Source organism: Octopus sinensis, linkage group LG1 (assembly GCF_006345805.1).
Source record: "Octopus sinensis linkage group LG1, ASM634580v1, whole genome shotgun sequence".
Lineage (NCBI taxonomy): Eukaryota > Metazoa > Mollusca > Cephalopoda > Octopoda > Octopodidae > Octopus > Octopus sinensis.
In genome coordinates, this window is record NC_042997.1 from 153,590,516 (window position 1) to 153,613,418 (window position 22,903).

The following is a 22,903-nucleotide window of genomic DNA, read 5'->3' on the forward strand; positions in this document are numbered from 1 at the left end:
TTTCATTATATTCGATGTGATTTGATATAAGCGATTGACTATTGGCAATGACCCAGTCTACTGGCAATTTCTTGACCAAATTCAGTCTCTTTAATTTTAATGAGTATAGTAGTGTGTAGCATAGTATGTAGATACATTATAAGCTAGAAGTGAAAAATTTTTTAAAAGTGCAACAAAATGCGTTTTGGTAAATTTTTTTAAGAAATACTTATAATGAATATTAGTAATTTTTTTTAAAGAAATACTTGTTTCTTTTTAAAGTTTAATATTGGTTGATATTTTTTTCAGTAGAGTATTTTGTTGAATTTTTTTTTGTTTTGTTTTTCAAGAAATTTTTTCCCATAAAATATTAATACTTGACTAAAACTGAGTGCTCTGAAAAAAGATTATAACCCATGCATGCCTCATGTACTATTTTTCTGTGTTTAACAATTATTGGGGCTAATATAGTTTCGCACCTCTCCTTGAAAAATACATTTTTTAAAAAAACTTTTTCGGATTCCTACGTTTTAGATATCAGAGATTACGAATATGAATTTTTTTATTTCACCCCCACCCCTACACCATTTAATTTTTTGATTTTGTTTACTTTAACGAAATTGTAGCGAATTGATGAACATATGCAAATCAAAATTAAATCCATACAAAAACAATAAATTGAAAAGAATTTGCGTTTGCCTTAAATAATCGTAAACAGTAATTAGATGTAAATTTTATGAGAAACAAACATTGATGTTTAATAATTAATTTTATAAATGTTTAATAATTAATTTTATAAAGTTTAATAAAGGGCTCAAATTTCACCCCCTCCCCAAATTTTAAATATTGAAATTTTTCATCCATATATTTTTTATCTGTCTATCCCTGTCCGTTTATTCATAAAATATATTTGTCAACTAAATGCAGCGGTCCTGCAGAAGACGGTATTACTGTTGTTTTTAGCTCCAGGAAGATATTCATATCTATCTATCTCTTTATACACATATCTATATGCTTATTAAATTTAAAATTTTGAAAACGTGGTTTCCTGCATATTCGGAATATCCGTCATTAAAAACTTAGAGAAAAAAATTTCGAAAGGTTTCAAAATTGTAAGAGGTAAGGGTGGTAGTGCAAGTGGTTAAAATGTTTTTGCATATTCGTAATCTCCGACATTTAAATGTAGGGCTCCGAAAATTATTTTTGGAAAAAATGCATTTTTCAAGGAGAGGTGCGAAACTGCGTTACCCACCAATTATTTTATTATAATGTTCACTCCAAAGACATATTCTAATTATACAGGGGCGTCTATAACGTTTGTACTAGCGTGGGTCATTGTTCGCATCACGAAGGAAAACACACTGTGAGTATTGCCTTTCGTACATTAAGTGTGAATATTTCTGTTTCTGAAGTGTTAACATTTGGATGATTAAATACTAAATGATATCCGATATGAAATCTTATGTTTCTTGTCTTTACTTCAAGATGTGTGTGTGTGTGTGTGTGTGTGTGTGCGTGCGTGTGTTACACAAGGATGTGCCTCAACCGCGTAGGTTCGGGTTCAGTCGAACTACACGACACCTTACGCAAGCGCTTTTTACTATAGCTACGGGCCGACTAATACCTTGGGAAGAAATTTGTTAGCGGAAACTGTGTGGAAGCCCATTATGTGTGTGCATGTAATGTGTTTGTATATGTATACATGTATGTCTGTACGTGTATATGTTTTCTGCCTTGTTCCCACTACTTGACAACTACAGGTTTGTTTATGCCGCCCACAATTTATCGGTTTGGGCAAAAAGACATCGATAGAATGAGTGCCAGACTTAATATAGGTACCTGGCTCGATTTTTTCCACAAAACTCTTCAAGGCAGTGGTACAGCAACGGTGGGAGGCGCAATGGCCCAGTGGTTAGGGCAGCGGACTCGCGGTCGTAAGAAGGCAGTTTCGATTCCCGGACCGGGCATTGTAAAGTGTTTATTGAGCAAAACACCTAAACTCCCCGAGGCTCCGGCGGGGCGGGGGACCCCAGTGTACTCTTTCATCCCCCACTTTATCTCACTCTTTTTTCCTACTTCTGCCACAAAGTAGAGGAACCATGGCGTAACCCACTATGGTGTGGTAAACTTTCACACCCTAGTCTAGATTGCGAATCCTCTGTACCCCAGGATGGTTCAGCTCTCCACCCGTTAAAAAGCCACCGTTTACGGAATGAGGTTAACAACGTAACTTTCGCGCCCGTGCAACCGCCAATCTATCGTGTGTGGTGGGTGGATCTTCAAGTTGCCACACGCACTCTTAGTAGCTTAGAGTAGGCTCGAATTAAAGATTATTCTTTGTGGCTAATGGAGTGCGTCCTGATTGGAAGAAGAAGACAGCAACGTCGCAAATCAATGACAAGGATGGGTTTTAACCACGTTGAAACATAAAAGAATAAAGAAACCTAAAAGACATTAAAAAATAATAATCTGTATGTGAGTTTGTGTGTGCATGTGTGTGTGTGTGTGCGCGCGCGCACGCGCATATCAGAAAAATAACGAGAACATAATGTTAATGATATTTTGATATGTTCATTTATTTGTTCTTTTCAATAATGTATATACAAGTGTACCCTTGTGCAACGCATGTACATCCATCACTTATTCAAGCAGCATCCATCAATTCTTCAAGAAATAGGGTCAATAGAGAAATATTAAAAATATATATTCACAATTTCGATCTTATAAAGAAAGAAAATAATGAAGAAATAAAAATTGAAGAACAAAAATATGAAAGCCAGTAGGTAGAAGATTTACAAAACGCTATCAGAGATAACATATCTCAGGTTATATGACAATTGCGGATTTTTAGAACATATGTCAGTAGCATCAAGAAAAAAAGAAAAGTAAGAGATATAACATGAAAGAAACGAAAGATAAGGAGATAATAAACCCGACAGGCCGTCGACCACTTCAGAAAACAAGGAAACAAATACACGTGTACGTGTATACAAGTACATAAAATAAAATAAACCTAGACTTCATGGCTCTAATTTAAATTATTTATGCTTACACAGCACATTGTATCGTTACGTGTGTGTGCGCGCGTTCGTGTGTGCGTGTACGTGAAGAGTTGCATTGTTTAGACATAATAATTACATTATTAGTAATGATAGTGTAACGTTAATTCCATATGTTAATTACACACTATTTAGTAATAGTATTATTAAATCTTATAATACTATTCCACTTCCCCCAGATATTGTAGATATTTATCTAGATAAACTTCTGCAGGTTCACTTTGCTCAACTCTGTTGTGACTACCACCAGAACCTGCAAGCATGCAGAAATAAAGTGAAAAATGGCGAAAATATAAAGTGTCCAATTTAAGATGTTGCAACTCATACAATTCATTACTTTATATTAAAGTGTAAAATATGGACCTAAGTGAGTTGAAAACCTGGAGAAAGAAATCTTTCACCCGCTTACATACGTATCATGAGTCTACTCGAACAGAGCTGGACTGAAGTTGCACAACAATCTCTCGACGTTATATTTCATTTAAATACAGTCACTTATTGATATGTGATGACTACATTGTCTTTCCTTTTGGTGCATCCCCTCATGGTAATGTCGCACAGCAAATGAAAGGTACCGATTGCTCTGACAGGTTTATTGTCGAGCCTGCGACAGTGGAAACCACTAGCGTTCTCGGCCCTCGGACTTTACCCGTGCTCACTACTATCAAGGCGAAGAGGGCTATCCGCAAGTGCGAACCCCGGGAGTCAGAGTGGCTATTTCGGCGCATCTTCTTCGCCATCCTCCGGAGCAACGCTTTTTCCATTTTGTCTTCTGGGACCATGAAGTAATCTGAATTACATGAAATTGTACCTTCCATTCCTTAATGTAAAGTTATTCCATATAAGTGAAGTAAACCCACAGTACAGCTTTGGTTATCTTGTATCAACTATAAAGTCATGTTCAGCATTATGTGAGCCATGTCAGATAGCGATCCTTACAAAGACCGGTTTCTAAAGTTAAATCATCGCTTTCACTAGATTTCTTCCTATACTCAATCCTGGGATACATTTAGACAAGTTATTGGACTTTAAATCATATCTTATATTCACATTCTATTTTAGTTTAGACAATGTTCATCAAATAGCTTCATGCAATGATTTGCTGATGTTTCTTTAAACATGCGTTTTATGTATTTCATGAATATGCATTGTAGTTCATATTATATTGTTACATGCGTTCGCAGATGTGTTAAGAAAATGAGTATATTAAATGCATTACTTCTTTCAGATGTTGGAATACTAATCCGACGCCAGCTTATTTCTGGATAATGCGTGGACCAATCCTACTGTCCACCGTCGTAAGTCCTATTTTTCATGGTACTTCAAATGAAAACTGCAACTCCTTCATAATATGTACACATACAGGGTTGACCAAAAGTCATCTAACAGTAAATCAAAACCATTAATTCCAAGATTCGTTTGTTTAACAACTGAATGAATTTAATAAAATCATGTAAATATGAAATGTCATGAAAATTGTTCAAACTGAAGTCCTTCTTGAGCGACACATTTTCCATTCGAGTCAATACAGAATTATAGATAGTATATATGGAATTTTGATTAACTGTCGGGTGACTTCTGGCCAGCCCTTTATATATTATATATATATATATATATATATATATATATATATATATATATATATACACTCACACACACACACACATCTGTTGTGTTCTTACACAATGTTTGTGCGTCCGTGGTTCTTCGTGTATATATGTGTCAATGCTAACATAGACTCACATATAAATGATTATTTACATTGGTGTGTATTTACGTAAATACATAACTGACTTTGAGCTGGAAATATACATATGTGTGTGTCCAACCACCGCTTGACAACCGGTATGGCTTATATTCACATAACTTAGCGGTTCGGCATAAGTGATTGATAGAATAAGAGCTTGACTTTAAAAAATTAAGTACAGGGGCCGATTTGCTTGACTAAAAGCTCTTCAAAGTGGTTCCCCAGCATGGCCGCAGTCCAGTGACTGAAGCAAGTAAAAGATAAAAGATGACAACCAGAGTTGACATTTGACCAAGATATGAACTTTTGCATTTTGCGCTCTAAGCACTTTATGAAAAAACGCATAAACAGCAGTGTGTCTCATAAAACACATTATAATCTCTCTCTCTCTCTCTCTCTCTCTCTCTCTCTCTCTCTCTCTCTCTCTCTCTCTCTCTCTCTCTCTCTCTCTCTCCCTCTTTCTCTATCTCTCTCTCTCTCTCTTTCAGATTTGACTTAAATTTCAAATCTCTCTGAATTAAAGTATGTTTTTTGACATCAGTAACTGAAAAAGATGTTAGTGAGAAACACAGCTGGTTGAATCAATGTAATATCAAACACTCAGCAGAAGTGTTAGTGGTTCGTTTCCTGTCATCAGCAGCGCAATGTATCCGTGGAATAACGCATCACAGAACAGTATAGCTCACCGCTGTAAGCAGGGGGAACACTGTAAAATTGACAAATGTTTCGTTAGCTTGCAGTGTTGAGTTCAACTCCTTACATGGGTTCAGCTTGGAGAGACATAATTTCTGATAAGCTTATTAACCTTATATATACAACGCGAAGATAAGGTGTTGCTTGGTACACCTTCTGTCCATTGGATTACAAAACACATCAGATCGCAGGCCAACCTACTGACAAATAACATCCTTTGTATGTAGTAGTAGCTCTGTAACAAAAGCTAATTATTTTTTAAAGTGTCATCTTCTATCAGGTTTTAATGGTTCAATCTACAGGATATGATGTTGTTTGATAGAAAATTAATTTAACTTTATTTAAAGAATATATTATTTTTTGATACTTCATGCTTCCGAAAAATTTATTTAATACGTATCTTCTGCATCAAGAAACTAGTTTCTTATAGAACGCGTTAATACAATTTCAATTATTCCTTTAGTAAATTACTATTACTTTGATAATTGTTTATATAATCAGTTTCTGTATGCTTCATAGCAACCAAGAAAGTAATATTGAAATGCGAAAGCCTTCAGCTAAATAATTTTCTTTTTAATTAACTTGTATATTTTCTTTACATCTAGGAAATGAAATATACAACAGTATAATTAAATATATAATAGTTTCAGCTTCCAAACTTAGTTCTTTACTAGGGCCCCAAGGTTATAGAAGTCATGGAACCATAATCCGATGCAGCGGATATATAATTGTTAAACAGGACGTCAAACATTAAGGCAAGGCAAACAACTCAAGTCATATACAATTGGGGTAAAGATCATTTGTTTTGCTAAGTAATTTTAGGAGAAAAGTTTTCCGAGATGGAATGGGTATATCCTTTAGAGAGATGCTGAGGAATTGTTTGTCCATGGTGAGCAGTACCTATATTGAGTGCTCTGCTTGGCAATTTATACTAAGTATGGGGGTTTAGTTCACAGGTGATCTAAACGATTAGGTACGCTAGGTAAGTGCTATAAGGGATTTTTAGAGCTCCATGTTTATATCCGAGACGGTTGTTATGGAGCCATTGCAGATTTCCTGTTTAAAAATTATATATATATTATTATATATATTATTTTTGTTTGTTATGTATCTCTCTCTCTCATATATGTATGTGTGTATGTATGCATGTATATATATATATATATATATATATATATATATATATATATATATATATATATACATATATATATACATATATATATACATACATATATATATACATATATATATATATATATATATATATATATATATATACATACATATATATATACATATATACATATATATTATACAATATATATAATACATATATATATATACATATATATATATATATACATATATTATATATATACATATTTTATTATATAGAAGGAGCTTCTACAGGACTAGAACTGTTTCATTCAAGAGAAATCTTCAGGAAGCTCAGTGCTTCCTGAAGATTTCTCTTGAATGAAACAGTTCTAGTCCTGTAGAAGCTCCTTCTATATAATAAATTAATTTTACTCTACTATGTATTGAGTACCTTATTTACTGTGGTTAACCCCGAATCAACCCGGGACCTACATATATATACATATATATATATATACATATATATATATATATATATATATACATATATATATATATATATATAATATACATATATATATATATATATATATATATATATATATATATACATATATATATATATATATATACATATATATATATATATATATATAAAGTCAGCAGTGGTGTCCCACAAGGCACTGTGTTGGGCCCACTTCTCTTCATCATCTACATAAATGATATTACTGACACCATCAAACACAGCAACATCAGAACCTTCGCTGATGATTCCAAGCTCCAGAAGGTCATCAATGGCGTGGATGACCGAATAAACCTTCAGTCAGACCTACTGGCTGTTGTCCAATGGGCGGAAAAGAATAACATGTTGCTAAATGAAGACAAATTCGAACTGATCCACTTTGGAAGGGAGGACGCTCTGAAACTCCCATACTCTCTTCCTTCTGGAGAAATTCTCATGGCATCCAACAACATCAGAGACCTGGGAGTAACAGTGGACAACAACATAAGCTGGGCTACACATATAAGCAGCAAAGTTGACATGGCCCGCAGAATGTGTTCCTGGATTCTCAGAACCTTCCAGTCGAGAGATTCCCACGCTATTATCCTTCTCTTCTCCACTTTTGCCCGACCCCACCTTGAATACTGCTGTCCACTGTGGTCTCCCTACACAAAACAAAATATTATGAGAATTGAAGCTCCCCAAAGGTCAATCACAAAAAAGATAGATGGCATGTCAGACCTTGACTACTGGGATAGACTAGAGAAGCTGAAATTGTATTCACTCCAACGACGCCGTGAACGCTACATTATCTGTATGATGTGGAAAATATTCCATCAGCACTGTCCGAATGATGTTGGCATCACCTTCAAAATGCATCCAAGGCTTGGACCACGTGCCATCCGTCCACAACAAAAATCTAAATCGCATCACATAACGACAATACGGCACAACTATTTCACCTCAATTGGACCCGCTCTCTTCAACATTACACCAGGACACGTCAAAAAAGAAACTGACCACACAAAATTCAAGAAGTCTTTGGACAAATTCCTTCAAACAGTACCGGACAAACCACCCACACCCGGATATGTCTCTGCAAACAATAACTCTCTGCTCGAATGGGCCTTGGTGCCCAAATCCTGAACTGAAAGACTTCGCCAGGTGGTGCTATTAAGTTAGACATGGCCTGGGCCAATACTGGCCAAAAACCTTTCTAAGTTATTCTAAGTTATATATATACATGCATGCATGCATACATACATACATACATACATACATACATACATATACATACATACATACATACATACATACATACATACATACATACATACATACATATATGAGAGAGAGAGAGACATAACAAACAAAAATAATGGAGTTACCAAATTCTTTTACTGCATCAATCTACAATTGTTTCATCTAAATTCGAACCCATGACTATTCCTATATTATGAAATAATATATACAACTATTGATTCATGCAGTATCATTGCAAAGACACATACCGAGTTTGACTCTTCAGAATTATGTATAAAACTGGTTTGCTGTAGATACTTAAATTATCAATAATTTATACTCATATCATGTTGAGCGTTTTTACATGATTACATTTGCATAATACAAGCAATGCAAAAGAAAATTAGCCGCTGTTTTGAATAAACGGTCAAGAAGAAGGATAAATAGAAAAAGAAAGGGAAAAGGGTTAGGAAACAGAGCAAAATGTTTAAATAAACTTATTAGACAACACCGAAATAGTACAAAATGGACTACAAATGTGAAAACAGAACAACATTTCGAGTTTTCCTTATATTTCAATATTTTGAGGTATTGACCTCATCCTCGAGACACGTGGAGAAATGAAGGCTGTAATAAGTCATTGTTCAGATATGTGGTGGAGAATGGTAACGTGCAGACTGGAATTGTCGTAATAACCAGTCTGCTTCGTGTAGTTATTTTCTATTGTTTAAAGCTGGTCTCAGTTGGTTAATAAGGAGGGGCTCCATAATTCCTAGATTGCTTGTATTACGTTGAGTGAATACTGAGGATATTAGTGGATATTGTGAAACTCTGGGTCTGGCACTTCTATATATATGTTTGAAGACATCGCGTGTGTTCTTTGAAGCAAATGTACTGCTTTCTAGTGGCGCTCCTAATGTAGGATGCACCACATTTGCTGAAGACTACCTCATATACCACGCAGGTCTTCGAACATATTTTGAAGTTGTTGATGGGGCTATTAGTTTTCACTCTAGAGATGGACCATTTGTACGTGAAGTCCTTCCTTGCGGATTGCATGATGTATAGCAGCAGTTCTGTCGTCGAAACGGTAGTTTTGGGAAACGCATAACAAACTTGAGATTATAGGCATCTTTATTAGGTTTACTGAATTCAGTGTCGTTTAAGCGCTGTTGTTTGGCGAAAGATCGAGGATAGCCGAACTTAACACTCACCAATTATAATAAAAGGACTTGCTCGCTCCATTCTTCTTGTTCATAATTGTTAAAACTCTGAGGATGATTGTGAATTTTCAGACGTGTGTTTGATTAGACAAATAATATCCGAATTACTATATGTCTGATAGCCTGTAACCACTGATGAGCCTAAAAGTGTACGCTCCAGGCTTATACTATTATATAAAAATAAGTGTAAGTGTGTGTGTGTGTGTGTGTGTGTGTGTGTGTGTGTGTGTTGTGTGTGTGTGTGTGTGTGTGTGTGTGTGTGTGTGTGTGTGTGTGTGTGTGTAGGCAGGTGATAACAGTTGAATAAAGCTGATCCTGTAAATGCAATTTTTATATCATCTGAATACTCTCCCGCCATTAGACCTCTTTAATCATCTTGTAAGCCATGCAATTAATCCAAAAACATACCTCTTTCAAGAATGATTGGTTTCTATTTTCTCCACTCTTTCCTCTTCGGTTAAATAAGCGCAAGTTTTCGTCAGGGAGTGAAACATCACTTTCAAATGAAATGGTAACTATGAATCAATTCTAGCTTAATATTCTGCGTAAGATCCCAAAATCATTGAGGCGTGCCGTACAACAGAGTGACAGGTACTGCTTTAAATAGGCCCCAAATTAAGAAATGGTATCTGCTTCGGACAGAGACGAAACTGTGACACTGAAAAATGTTTCGTTATCTCACGATTCAACTCTCATTGAAATTTCGAGCAAGGTCCACCACATTTCCATTACTACATTAGATCTACCTGAAAGGAAGATCATAAAAACAAGAACTTTTGATAAAACGACGTGCTAAAGTTATGTTCGATCAAAACCTACCACTACCGCCCGTGTTACTGTTCAGAGATACATCTCCACATCAATACTCCACCAAAAATCCTCGCTTTTGCTGTTATGATTCAATGAGAGATTAATGTTTTTGTATTTTTTTATTTTTTTAGGCGGGGTCATTTATTTAATTTGTTCGGTGTCATTTCCAGGCGTCTTCCTGATCCACGTTTTTTATGTATATAATCCTATGAAATATATAACATTATAATTTTTACAAAGAAAGCGCAAGAGTTGCTGTTTGGTAAGTAGCTTGCTTGCCAACCTCATGGTTCCGGGTTCATTCCCACTGCGTGGCACATTGGGCAAGTGTCTTCTACTATAGCCTCGGGCCGACCAAAGCCTTGTGAGTGGATTTGGTAGATGGAAACTGAAAGAAGCCCGTCGTATGTATATTTATGTATATATATGTGTGTGTTTGTGTGTCTGTGTTTGTCCCCACCTCAACATCGCGTGACAACCGATGCTGGTGCGTTACGTCCCCGTAACTTAGCGGTTTGGCAAAAGAGAACGATAGAATAAGTATTAGGCTTACAAAGAATATGTCCTGGGGTCAATTTGCTCGACTAAAGCGGTGCTCCAGCATGGCCGCAGTCAAATGACTGAAACGAGTAAAAGAGTAATCGAGTAAAGAATCCAGTACAATATATAAGCATACTGAAAGATAGGCAAGCAAATAGATAGATGGGTGATTGTTTGTAAAAATAATGTTAGATTTTTGCTGGAGACGATAAAATATTATACATGTATAAATAGCATGACAAATGATTGTGTTAAAATTCTGATTAAACTTTGCTACTGAATCAAACGTAAGTTCCTCGATGTCGAGGTAAGAACAATTGTGCCGTATCCGCCATCCATATTCGACTTCTAGTAAATTATATTTCGTATCATTTACATAGCTAATGTTCTTTCGGAAAAATACCACTGTCATAAACCTTATTTTATTCTCCTGTACTTTGAAATGAATAAAATACACAGTAATAACAAAAAAATTTATAGTTTGATGTTTGCCTCATAGAATAAAGTAGTCGAACCAAGAAGAGAAATTCTACGTTAGTAATTGCTCAACTTAATAAACTTGATGTTCATATTCCCCTACAGCAAAGTGCTTAAATTCATCCATGCGTGTTTGAACACAAAAATGTTAAGGCAGCTGTATGAGAAATATATCGCAATCGAATGATTCGTTTGGCCATTTACCTCGGTGCCGTAACAGGACTAGTCAGTTGATCAAGTTTCATCTTTTTTAAATCAAGTAAAAACTCATTTCCAAAATATCAGCTTAGTTTTTATTCTCCTCACACATACACACACACACACACATACACACACTCACATACACACAATATCTCGAACTCCTACAAGCCTCACTATCATGTACACACAGTTGTCATCCAGCATAGCTCTCACCATAGCAAAGATAACGGTTACTCCTTTTCCTACTCCTTCTCGTATTGAAATGATCGTGAAAAAATCTGATTCTACAAATTATTGCATTGTGAATGTGACATGCTTTTGTATTTCAATTTTTTTGTTAAAATTTAATTATGAGTCTTTCCTTGCTTACTGTTGTTTTTATTAAATGTCAGCTTCATAAAAAGTTTGTTCCAAAATTTTGACATTTAAAAATAACAAAAATCATAGCAAATAGATTCTACATTCAGAAAAAGTTAGTTGTCAAGAAACAAATTTAATTATTTTTAAGCCAGTGATTAAATGTAGCTATACAAATTACGGAGACAGTGATTTGACAGATTCGTTAAAGCGTTGGAGAGAATTAATTCCTTATGATGTAAGTTCGGCTTTCTACGCTATGAATTCAAATACACCGAGGTCAATTTTGCCTTCACTCTTTTCGTGATCACCTGCTGTAATGGCTCAAGTTGGCAGCCTTTCTCTTTGATAAACATTGATATCATGGAGAGCGGGGACTTGTAAGCGTGGACAACTACCAGTCTTCCACAAAATACCTTGCCCAAGCCACTACATGCATAAGATACATGGTTACACAGCTACATGGTTACACATATACATGGTTACATATATATATATATATATAATATATATATATACACATACATATATATACATGTATATATATATATTATATACACACACATACATATATATCATGTATATATATATATATATATATATACACATACATATATATACATGTATATATATATATATTATATATACACATACATATATATACATGTATATATATATATATATATATATATACACATACATATATATACATGTATATATATATATAATATATATATACACATACATATATATACATGTATATATATATTATATATATATACACATACATATATATACATGTATATATATATATATTATATATATATATATACACATACATATATATACATGTATATATATATATTATATATATATATTACACATACAATATATACATGTATATATATATTATATATATATATACACATACATATATATGCATGTATATATATATATTATATATATATATATATACACATACATATATATACATGTATATATATATATATATATATATATATATATATATATATATATAATATATATATTATATACGTAAATGTCGAACTACTGGAATGGAATGCTCAACACCGCTTTGTTTGATGTAATTTTCTTTATTTGTGAATTAAGGCTACCATTGGTTTCATGTTAAGAAAAGTAGGAAAATATCTTAGTGTCCAAATTTTTCAAGCCGATCACATGGAGAAAGGTGTTTGCATTTTGGAAAACACAGCCTCGTTTTATTCGCGGAGATTCTCGTTAATTCTTGTGAATAAGAGACGCTACTCTTGGGTAGCATCTTTTGAATGTTTGTTTCCCTTTTGAATGTTTGTCTTTGGGCAAACTTTTGTGAGGTCAACTTGTTTGCATTATTTTGTTTTTGCTCTGGGTGTGATGTTCTTATACTTGTTTGCTGCGGTAGTTCATTATTGGGACATGTTTCTTTTATGTGCGGAGTCTGTGTACTATGTATGTATTGTTTGTGTATGCAGGGAGGGGTGGTTTCATCCCAAACGTTTAGGATGTTATCTGTTGATTGCATTACTGAAAAATTAAACATCATACAGAGTTCACATTTGGTACCCCGTCCTCTGTATTTTTCGGCTTTAGCAATAATTTTCCATTGTATTTGGAAGTTACTTATTCGATCTTCTTTCAATGTCCATATCCTATTTGACAGAGACGTTGCATGTTTTTTTTTGTCTCTGAATTACGCCAGGTGTTGTGTATACCATTTCTTGAACGTATTGCCCGTCATTCCGATATACGTTTTCGCTAACCCATTGAATTCCGTGCTCTGGGCCTTGTATACGAGTTCTTTCTCCAGGCAGTTGTCGATTAAAGGGCAGCAGTTTGGGGATCTACAGTTGCATAATCTTTCGGGGTATTTCTGGTGCGTGTATATTTTTTGTAATTGAATATTATAGACACTATATTGGGGAGGCAACCATAGCTAACTTTAACAGTATTTCTGTTGAAGATCTTGTGATATTTGTGTGATTTGCTAAGTTAATAGCTACATTCATGCTCTAAAGTCGGTTGAACCATAAAGTTTTCCTCTGTCTGCATCTTTTTGGTCTATTTATATTTGGTTCAATGTAGTATATGCTATTATTAAAGTTGAACCTATCTAATGCAGAAATATAGTATGGGGCGGCCTTTTCAAAAGTGTTTTTGTCAGCGAGTACATTAGAGACGTGCCTGCTACTGTTGCCAACCATTTGTTTAATTACTGCTGGTGGGTGGTTGTAACCTATGTTTATGTACGTAGCTTTGTCGTTTGGTTTGTGGTAAGGTTTAATTTTTCGTGTTAAGATTCATACTAACAACTAGGAAGTTGACTTCTTTATGGTGGGTACTAATTGTAGTTCTTAGGCCTAATTGGCCAAATATTTTGCATATCTTCCTTATTCTATCCATCTATTGTCTGTTTTATTGTATATTACTCCCAGGCCACCGTCTCTATATAAATCTATGTTAGCTTCTTTTATATTTTAAAGCATATCTAGCTTATAAAGGCCTTCAAGATCAACTACCTCTGTACCGTCATATTACCCCATTGCTATGTCAAAGGAATTATCATGAAAGAGTAATGACTTCACTGCGTTCATAATTATATTTATATCAGTATTTGTTATAGTGACATATGTTTACTAAACTCAAGTATCTTCTGGAGCAAGCTTTTGGAGATCGAGGAGTAGAACTCTACGATATCGAATAGTTGCACTACTGCATGTAGATTGCGTACGATTTGAGTGTGCTCTGATATGTTGTATAATGTTATCTAATGTGTATTTACTAATAATTCCTATTTCACTTTTTGTGGGATTTATCAATCTACAGCTAGGATTTTTAATGAAGTTTATAAAGGGATTTCGTGGGATAAGCATTTCTACTTTGTCTCCTATTTTAAATTTTGTGGCTAACTTTTTTTGCTTCTACTTTAATATATGTATATACATACATGCTGTATTATTTAGCATTCGCGTCGGAAGCTTCAAAACGGAAGGATGGTGAACACACAGACCAACCGTTGGCTTGCTGTGTCCCCAAACGTACTGAGAGTGACAAAAATCAAGCATCCTGTCAACATCATGGAGTTTGGAGTGATCTCTAGTGATGGTGAGGTTCTGGATCCATTCATCTTCCCACGAGGCCTCAGATTCAACATGTATGTCTACATCAGGTGTCTGGAGGAGATAGTGCTGCTCTGGGTTAAGAGGGTGGCTGCTAGAAGACCCTATGTCTAGCAACATGATTCTGCACCATGCCACACAAGCAGGAGTACCCAGTGATGGTTATCAGACAATTTCTGCGACCACATCACCATTAACATCTGGCCACCTAACTCCCCCATTTGCAACAACCGTGATTATTATGTGTGGGGTGCAGTTGAGTGGGAGACCAACAAAATTTCTTCTAACACCATTCATGAACTGAAGGCAAGAATTATGGTAGCATTCATCAACTTAAACAAGGAGACCTTCCAGAAGAGTTTCAGGAGATTCTGAAAGTCGTCTGAAACCCGTACTTGAAGCAAATGGCGATTAGTATTTTTCATATATCAAATAGACTGCATCCCATCTAACGGTTGTTTCTGCTTCCAATGTTATATGATATTGCCATTGATATACAAAAAAATAATATTCATATTTGGTAACAAAACCGATCTGGAATATGGAGGTTCATCAGAGCGAAGAAAAATAATACCACTATATATATATATATATATATACACCACTCTATATATCTATATACCACTATATATATGTACACATACCACTATAATTATATATACCACTATGTATATATATATATATATATATATATACTATTATATTACAAGAAATGAGGTACTCAGAAATCTGAATGGTTTTATATTTACAGATATTTATTAGTATGTTACATGTTTTTATAAACCATATATCATATATTGCCGCTTTCGTCCACTCTTGTGGAGTTTTCAAATTGAACTTTTGCTGGAATTTTGACTCTTTTTATAGTATTATTGAGTGTGTAGGGGTGGAAAGAGATATAAGATTGTACAAGAGGGTGAGGAATGGGGAGAAAGTGAGAGAGAGCGTGCGTGGTGTGTGTGTTTGTATCTGAAAAAAGTGTTAAAGAAAAAGAGAAGGAAAAGAAGGAGAGAAAGAAGAAAAAAAATTTATATCTTTGCAGCTGATCAGTCTTTCAATAGTAAGTGATTCTTGGCTTTTAGCAGTGGCAAACCCAGCCGGTCACTGCAGGAGGGGGGGGGGCAAAATGTCACTTTTCAAAAATTGTCTGGATTTCCTTTTTATCATTGTCTTGTGAGTGAGTGTGTGTGCGTGTGTATATGCGTGTGTGTGTGTGCGTGTGTGTGTGTGTGTGTGTGTTTATATCTGAAAAAAGTGTTAAAGAAAAAGAGAAGGAAAAGAAGGAGAGAAAGAAGAAAAAATATGTTGATATTTTTGCAGCTGGTCAGTCTTTCAATAGTAAATGATTCTTGACTTTTATATATGTATATACCACTATATTATATATATATATATATATGATAGAAGATAGGATAAAACGTTATGGCTATTTATCAAGCGGCTGAAAACGAAAGTCTTCCATAGGAGTAGCAGGGCCTCCCTTTTCCTGAGTCTGAATGTCCTCAGAACCCAGTCAGCCAATCACCGTCATAGTGTTGCCATCTTGATAATATGCATATGGAATGATGCATCATTGCTCATGTGAACCCCTTGGTTATGCACCGACTCAGACTATGGGATCGTATTACCTTCTGACCCAGTGTATTCCGATTTTAGCCTGGTATTGGACTGATCTGATAGTGGAGTGCCTGAAATTTTATAGCATTGAAATGCATGTTATTTTTGTTAGCCCTTTTGTAAATATATTTGTAAATAAGAGCAAAGTGATGGAGAGAAATGAAAGTATAAGTTACATGAGATATATATATTCCAACCTGGTTTGTTTTTGTTTTGTAAGCTCCTGGAAGAAAAGTGAATTATTCGAAGAATTATTTTTACTGTTATAGAAGAGCTGATGGGGTGAATAGCAAATAACATATTCGGATATACAAACTTTATCTTTATGAAAGATCAAGAGCATACTAAAATAACTGTTGTTGAATCTAGTTGTGAAAAACTAAAACTGGTGCGGCTAACGGTCATTTGAAAATATAAGTGACAGATGCTTAAGGAACATTCTTTCTATGTAAACATAAGTAATATTAACAACTATTCTTCTATTTTTATTTCTTTATCTTAGATTTAATTCACACAAATGGATATAAGTTTTTACACTAAAAAAAGTTTTTCCATTATAAAGAGCTATTAAAGTATTCTCTAATAACTCCGTTTCTTTTCATTTGTATTCAAGTAGCCTAATAAAAATTATACTAACTAGTTTTATTTTTTATTCTCGCACAAAATTTTCCTTTTTAAAAAAATAACTTTTTCAATATACACCATACCTCATATTACTTATATATTACTTATAACTGTCAAGTCATATCCTAATTCAAATATAACTATGCTGTCCTATTGGACACCTCTATTTTACTTCCTATGATAAATGCTTTATTTGGAGTGTATATTATTTAACTACTTATTTTTATATTATTTACACAAAAACATAGTCAATCTACTAAATACTGATAATTATAACTTTTTTCAATATTATTATAGAGATAATGTTTCTTAAACAACTTTCACTTATATTTTCAAATAACCGTAAGCCGCATCAGATTTAGTTTTTTCCAAAACCAGACTCAACACTTTTTTGAAATAGAACTCAACCTTTTCACACACACGTACAAACACACACACACACACACACACACACACACACACACACACACACACACACACACACACACATATATATATATATATATATATCAGACAAATTGAGATAACAACGCCAAAGCTGTGAGGAGTTTTCAGGACATTTATAATGGAAAATATATTGATACAGTCCTACAGCTGTTTGTGGGATATTATGGATATCCCTTCATCAGAGACGATGTGAAGTGGTTAAACAGAGGTATATATTTGAGTTCAAAATAAGGAATTATTATGGAAAAGGAGGATGTAAGGATAGATGGATAAAAGAGGATAAAAGTAGAAACAAAAATATAAAATATATAAAAATATTGTAGTTGCAGTTTCATTATTCGAGGAAAGTGGTGTATAGAAGTGGTAAAAAAAAATTTCCTGTACGTGGTATGTAAATTCCAATAGCAGTTCATGTTTGGTCATCTCAAAGTATGGAGCCGTGAATTCTGTGTTGCTCATTCGAATAAGTCTTGTGGTGCAAATGAAAATTTGAGAATATATTGGTACATATTTGTGGATAGATGTGTGGGGTGAAAAGATGTGTTTGTTTAGAATGAGGAGAAAGGTCAAAATAAAAACAGGAAGAGAAAATGAGAGGAAGAAAAGAGAAAAAAAGAGAAAAGTGAAAAAGTGAAGTAAGAGTGAGAGAAAGGAGCGGTAGTTGATAGTCAAGATAATGTGATGGGATTTTGGAAGAGGAGTGGGGGATGGATAGGAAGAGATAAGAAGGTAAGGTGTGAATAAGTATGAGGTGCGTGAGTAGGGGTGAAATGATAGAGCTGATTCGTGGGATGGGTAGAAATAGGTATTGGTGGGGTGTTACCAAATTGAGTAGTAATTATCGTAGTAAATTTCAAAGTGGAGGAAAGAATACAAAGATATCAAATATCTGTAAATATATATATATGTGTGTGTGTGTGTGTGTGTGTGTACTATATGTATTTACATATATATATATGCATCATATGTTGATATTTATAATATATATGTACATATACTATGTTATTAGATATATGTATATATATATATACATCTATATATATACATTTATATATATATATATGTATATATATACAATACGTTATTCTATAGATATGTATTATATATATACACTATATAAATATATGTACCATATACATATATACTATATAGGTATATACTATATATATACGATATATATAGTATATATATATATACGATATATACATATCATACATATACGATATGTATATATATATATATATTATATTAAATTAGAGATAAAACCACTATTAGGCAAATCATACAATGAAAAACTTAAGCCAATACATAAGATTAATTTATATTATTTAAATATATATCAAAATTATTAAAAAAGATAATTAATATAACACTACGATCGTTTCATGGCTGTTCAATTCTTAAAATTTTCGAGTTGCAGTCATTCTACAGGTGGTTTAAATATTTAACTTGGCGAGGTGTATATATAATATATATGCGATACAGTATATATATATACAATATATATATATGCTATCTATATACTATCTATATACTATATACATATAATGCATATACATACTATATATATATATATATATATATATATATATATATATATATATATATATATATATATATATAATATATATATATATATATATATACATAAAATATATATAACATATATATACTACTTTGCAAAGGCCTTTGATAAAGTCGATCATGGAATGATATGTCACAAACTGCGTGATCTTGGCATAGTTGGAAAATTGGAAGAATGGCTTCATGACTTGCTGAAGGATAGAAGCCAGGTGGTAGTAGCCAATGGGACCACTTCCATTAACACGCAAATAGTCTGCGTGTGTCTAGCTATATGACACACGAACCTGCGTCCATTACAACCTTCGAACAGGGGAGGTCAGCCGCTTCACCTTGCTAGTCAGACATCTGCAGACATGTTTCAGGGTTGTTGCCCTTTATCAATGCAGCGTAGTCAGAACCAGCAGGTGTCGCTACTGACCGTCTGTTCGAAGATTTTATTTACCTAGTTACAGTGGAATACATCCACTTGTTTTCAATAATAGAAATATTAAAATTACTAAGTCTCTCTAAAGGAGATTACGGCAGCGTTACTGGATATTAATAGTTATCGCCATACTAATATGGCAGTCTATAAATAAGACTAAAGCTGTCGTTGATTAGCTCCAAGAGGCCATCGCCTCTAGCTAGCTATATGACACACGAACCTGCGTCCATTACAACCTACGCTGCATTGATAAAGGGCAACAACCCTGAAACATGTCTGCAGATGTCTGACTAGCAAGGTGAAGCGGCTGACCTCCCCTGTTCGAAGGTTGTAATGGACGCAGGTTCGTGTGTCATATAGCTAGCTAGAGGCGATGGCCTCTTGAAGCTAATCAGCGACAGCTTTAGTCTTATTTATAGACTGCCATATTAATATGGCGGTAACTATCAATATCCAGTAACGCTGCCATAATCTCCTTTAGAGAGACTTAGTAATTTTAATATTTCTATTATATATATATATATATATATATATATATATATATATATATATATATATATATTATGCGTGTGTATATATATGTATACACTACCGGTTTCGTTGAGGAAAGACGCTCTTTTTTGTTCTCGTGAAGCAACCAAGAGGGATTTCCTAAATCGACGGAAAATTCAGCTAAAACTGACAAAAACGTAGTACTTGTTATTTCATAACGGTCTACTATAATATATCGTTTAAAAACGCGTAATATATTACACTAAAATTTTAATATAGCACATTAAAATCAGTAACGCCAGCTAGAGTGATCGCCGAAAAAAATCACTTTCGGATAAATTGTACTTCCATTTGCTGCCGCATGTAAGAAGAAAAAAGTATTGTTTTTGAAAGAAAACTTCGCACAAGATGAAGGATTGGAATTTTACCTCTTGCGAATAGGCATTTTATTTATTTTATTTTTATTTTATCTAGTTTTAGCTTACGAGCTGTGGCCATGCTGGGGCACCGCCATTTTGTATATATGTATCCTTTTCATTTTTTTTATTTTCATTTATCTTTGGTATTACCGGATGAAAATTTGAGTTAAGACATATTGTTTGTCTACTTTCTAAGAATTTACGGTGAAATATAATCTGAACTTTTCTTACAGCGACCTCTTCGTTTTCATTCTATTTGAAAAATAGAAATCATTACGAAACCCCTTTCTTTTCACTATCGTTACTTTTCTTCACTTTGTCTCTTTAGAATTAATTAGAATTATAAATCCTAATTAGAATTAGAATTTTTTTTCGTTTTCATACACGTCTTCGTTACCTTCTCCCACTCTCTTTCATACCTACCTCTTTCTCCTCCTTCCCTCACATATATTCCTCCCTTTCCCGCTCCTCTCTCCATCCCTTTATATCTCTTTGCACCTACCTCTTTCCCTCTCTCTGCCATATCTTACACTTTTCTCATCTCTCCCCCTCCCTTTCATATCTTCCTCTTTTCTTACTTCTCTTTCCCTTCTTTTATCTCTCTCAACATCTACCTCTCCTCCTGTAACCTCACCTTCTCTCTCAGAAACTTCTCATTTTCCCTCTTCTCACTCCGTTTCCCCTTTTCCTCACATCCTTCATCATTTCCTGTTTCTCCCTCACTCTGTCTCCCTTTCACTTCACCTCCTCTCCTTAACTCTGTCTCTCTTTCTCTTCCCCTTCTCTCTCTCACTCTATCTCTCTCCCCCTCCTCTACCTCCTTCTGTCTCGCTAACACCCCACACCCACTCTCTCTTTCCTTCATATCACCCTCTCTGTTTCCTTCATATCACCTCTCTTTTTCCTTCATATCTCCCTCTCTTTTTCCCTATTCCCCCTCTGTGTTTCTTCTTTTCTACCTCCCTATATCTCTCACTTCCTCTCTATTCTCTACTCCCTCTCTGGGCTTAAGAAACGAAGATAGCACCAAAGTGGGAGAAGAAAGAATTGAATCTTCTGTTGTGTGCATGGATGGATGCTAGCGGCGATCTGCCAAACAACATCATCACTGCTCCGTTGAAAGACAATGGCTTTTGTAGAACCATTGATCAGATAGAGCGGAAGAAAAATGTATTCATCCGATCCTATATGCTTATCAGACCACACATTGACACCCTGGATGACATTATCGAAAACTATTGTGGCAAGGCTGATAAGGATACAGAAAAGGAAACAAAACCCTTTGATCCAGTGGTTCCTCAAAAGAATGGATCCCCTACCCCTGTGAACGACCAGGCAGAAAAGGATACGGGAGCCAAGGAAGAAGCAACCAGAAGCCCCTCTGTACCAGTGATCCTACAAAGGAACGGAGCCTTCACACCAGTGGACAACCAGAGGAAAGAAATTCCCACCACAAGAAAAAGGACAGATCACGAACACAAACATAAAGTAGGAAAGGGAGAAAAGGGAAAAGAAAAAAATGAAAATGAAACAACCAAAACCGAAACCCCAACTCATCAAGCAAAAAACAGAAAACCCTATGGATGATCCAATGCAATCTAAATGGAGATTGAAAAGAGCCTGCAATAATCCTATATGAGGGAGAAAGCAAACAAAGAAGCCTGGGTTATAAAAAACATTAAATCAAACCCAAAGGCCTTTTTTCATTGCGTGAAAGAAACAGCCTCAGTACGCTGCAACATAGGATCCCTCTTCCAAAATGATTGCTCCCTCACAGATAGTGCAACCAGGATCAGTGAGATACTGATTGACCAGTTCAAAAGTGTCTTTACCACCTCGTTGGAACACAGACAAGTGAACGAAGCAGTGGACTTCTTTGCCGCCTCACCCATAACCAGCTTACGATGGAATACATCGACATTAGCGAAGAAGATATACTACTAGCCATAGATGAGGTGGACACAAACTCAACAGCTGGTCCTGATGGTTTCCCAGCAATCCTCCTCATGCCGTGTAAGCGTTCCCTGGCAAAACTCCTCCAGATTCTCTTCCAGAGCTTTCTTGCAAATGACAGACTGCAAGCAAACTGAAGAAGGGAATATGTCCAATCCATAAAAAGGAAGCAGAGCAGATGCCAAAAACTATAGGTCTACCTCTCTGACTTCACACATCAGCAAAGTCATGGAATGGATAGTCAGAGGGAAACTAATCGCATTTCTTGATGAAAA

At 34.6% G+C, this 22,903-nt stretch overlaps 1 protein-coding gene across 1 annotated transcript in view; it reads left to right on the top strand.

Moving 5' to 3' along the window:
• LOC115225647 (parathyroid hormone/parathyroid hormone-related peptide receptor) overlaps window positions 1-22,903 on the top strand; it is a 784,809-nt gene that overhangs the window by 732,631 nt on the left and 29,275 nt on the right. The window contains exons 10-11 of the mRNA XM_036504944.1: window positions 1,282-1,342; window positions 4,267-4,336. Of these exons, the coding sequence (XP_036360837.1) occupies window positions 1,282-1,342; window positions 4,267-4,336 (131 nt within the window). The remainder of the gene's footprint in view (window positions 1-1,281; window positions 1,343-4,266; window positions 4,337-22,903) is intronic.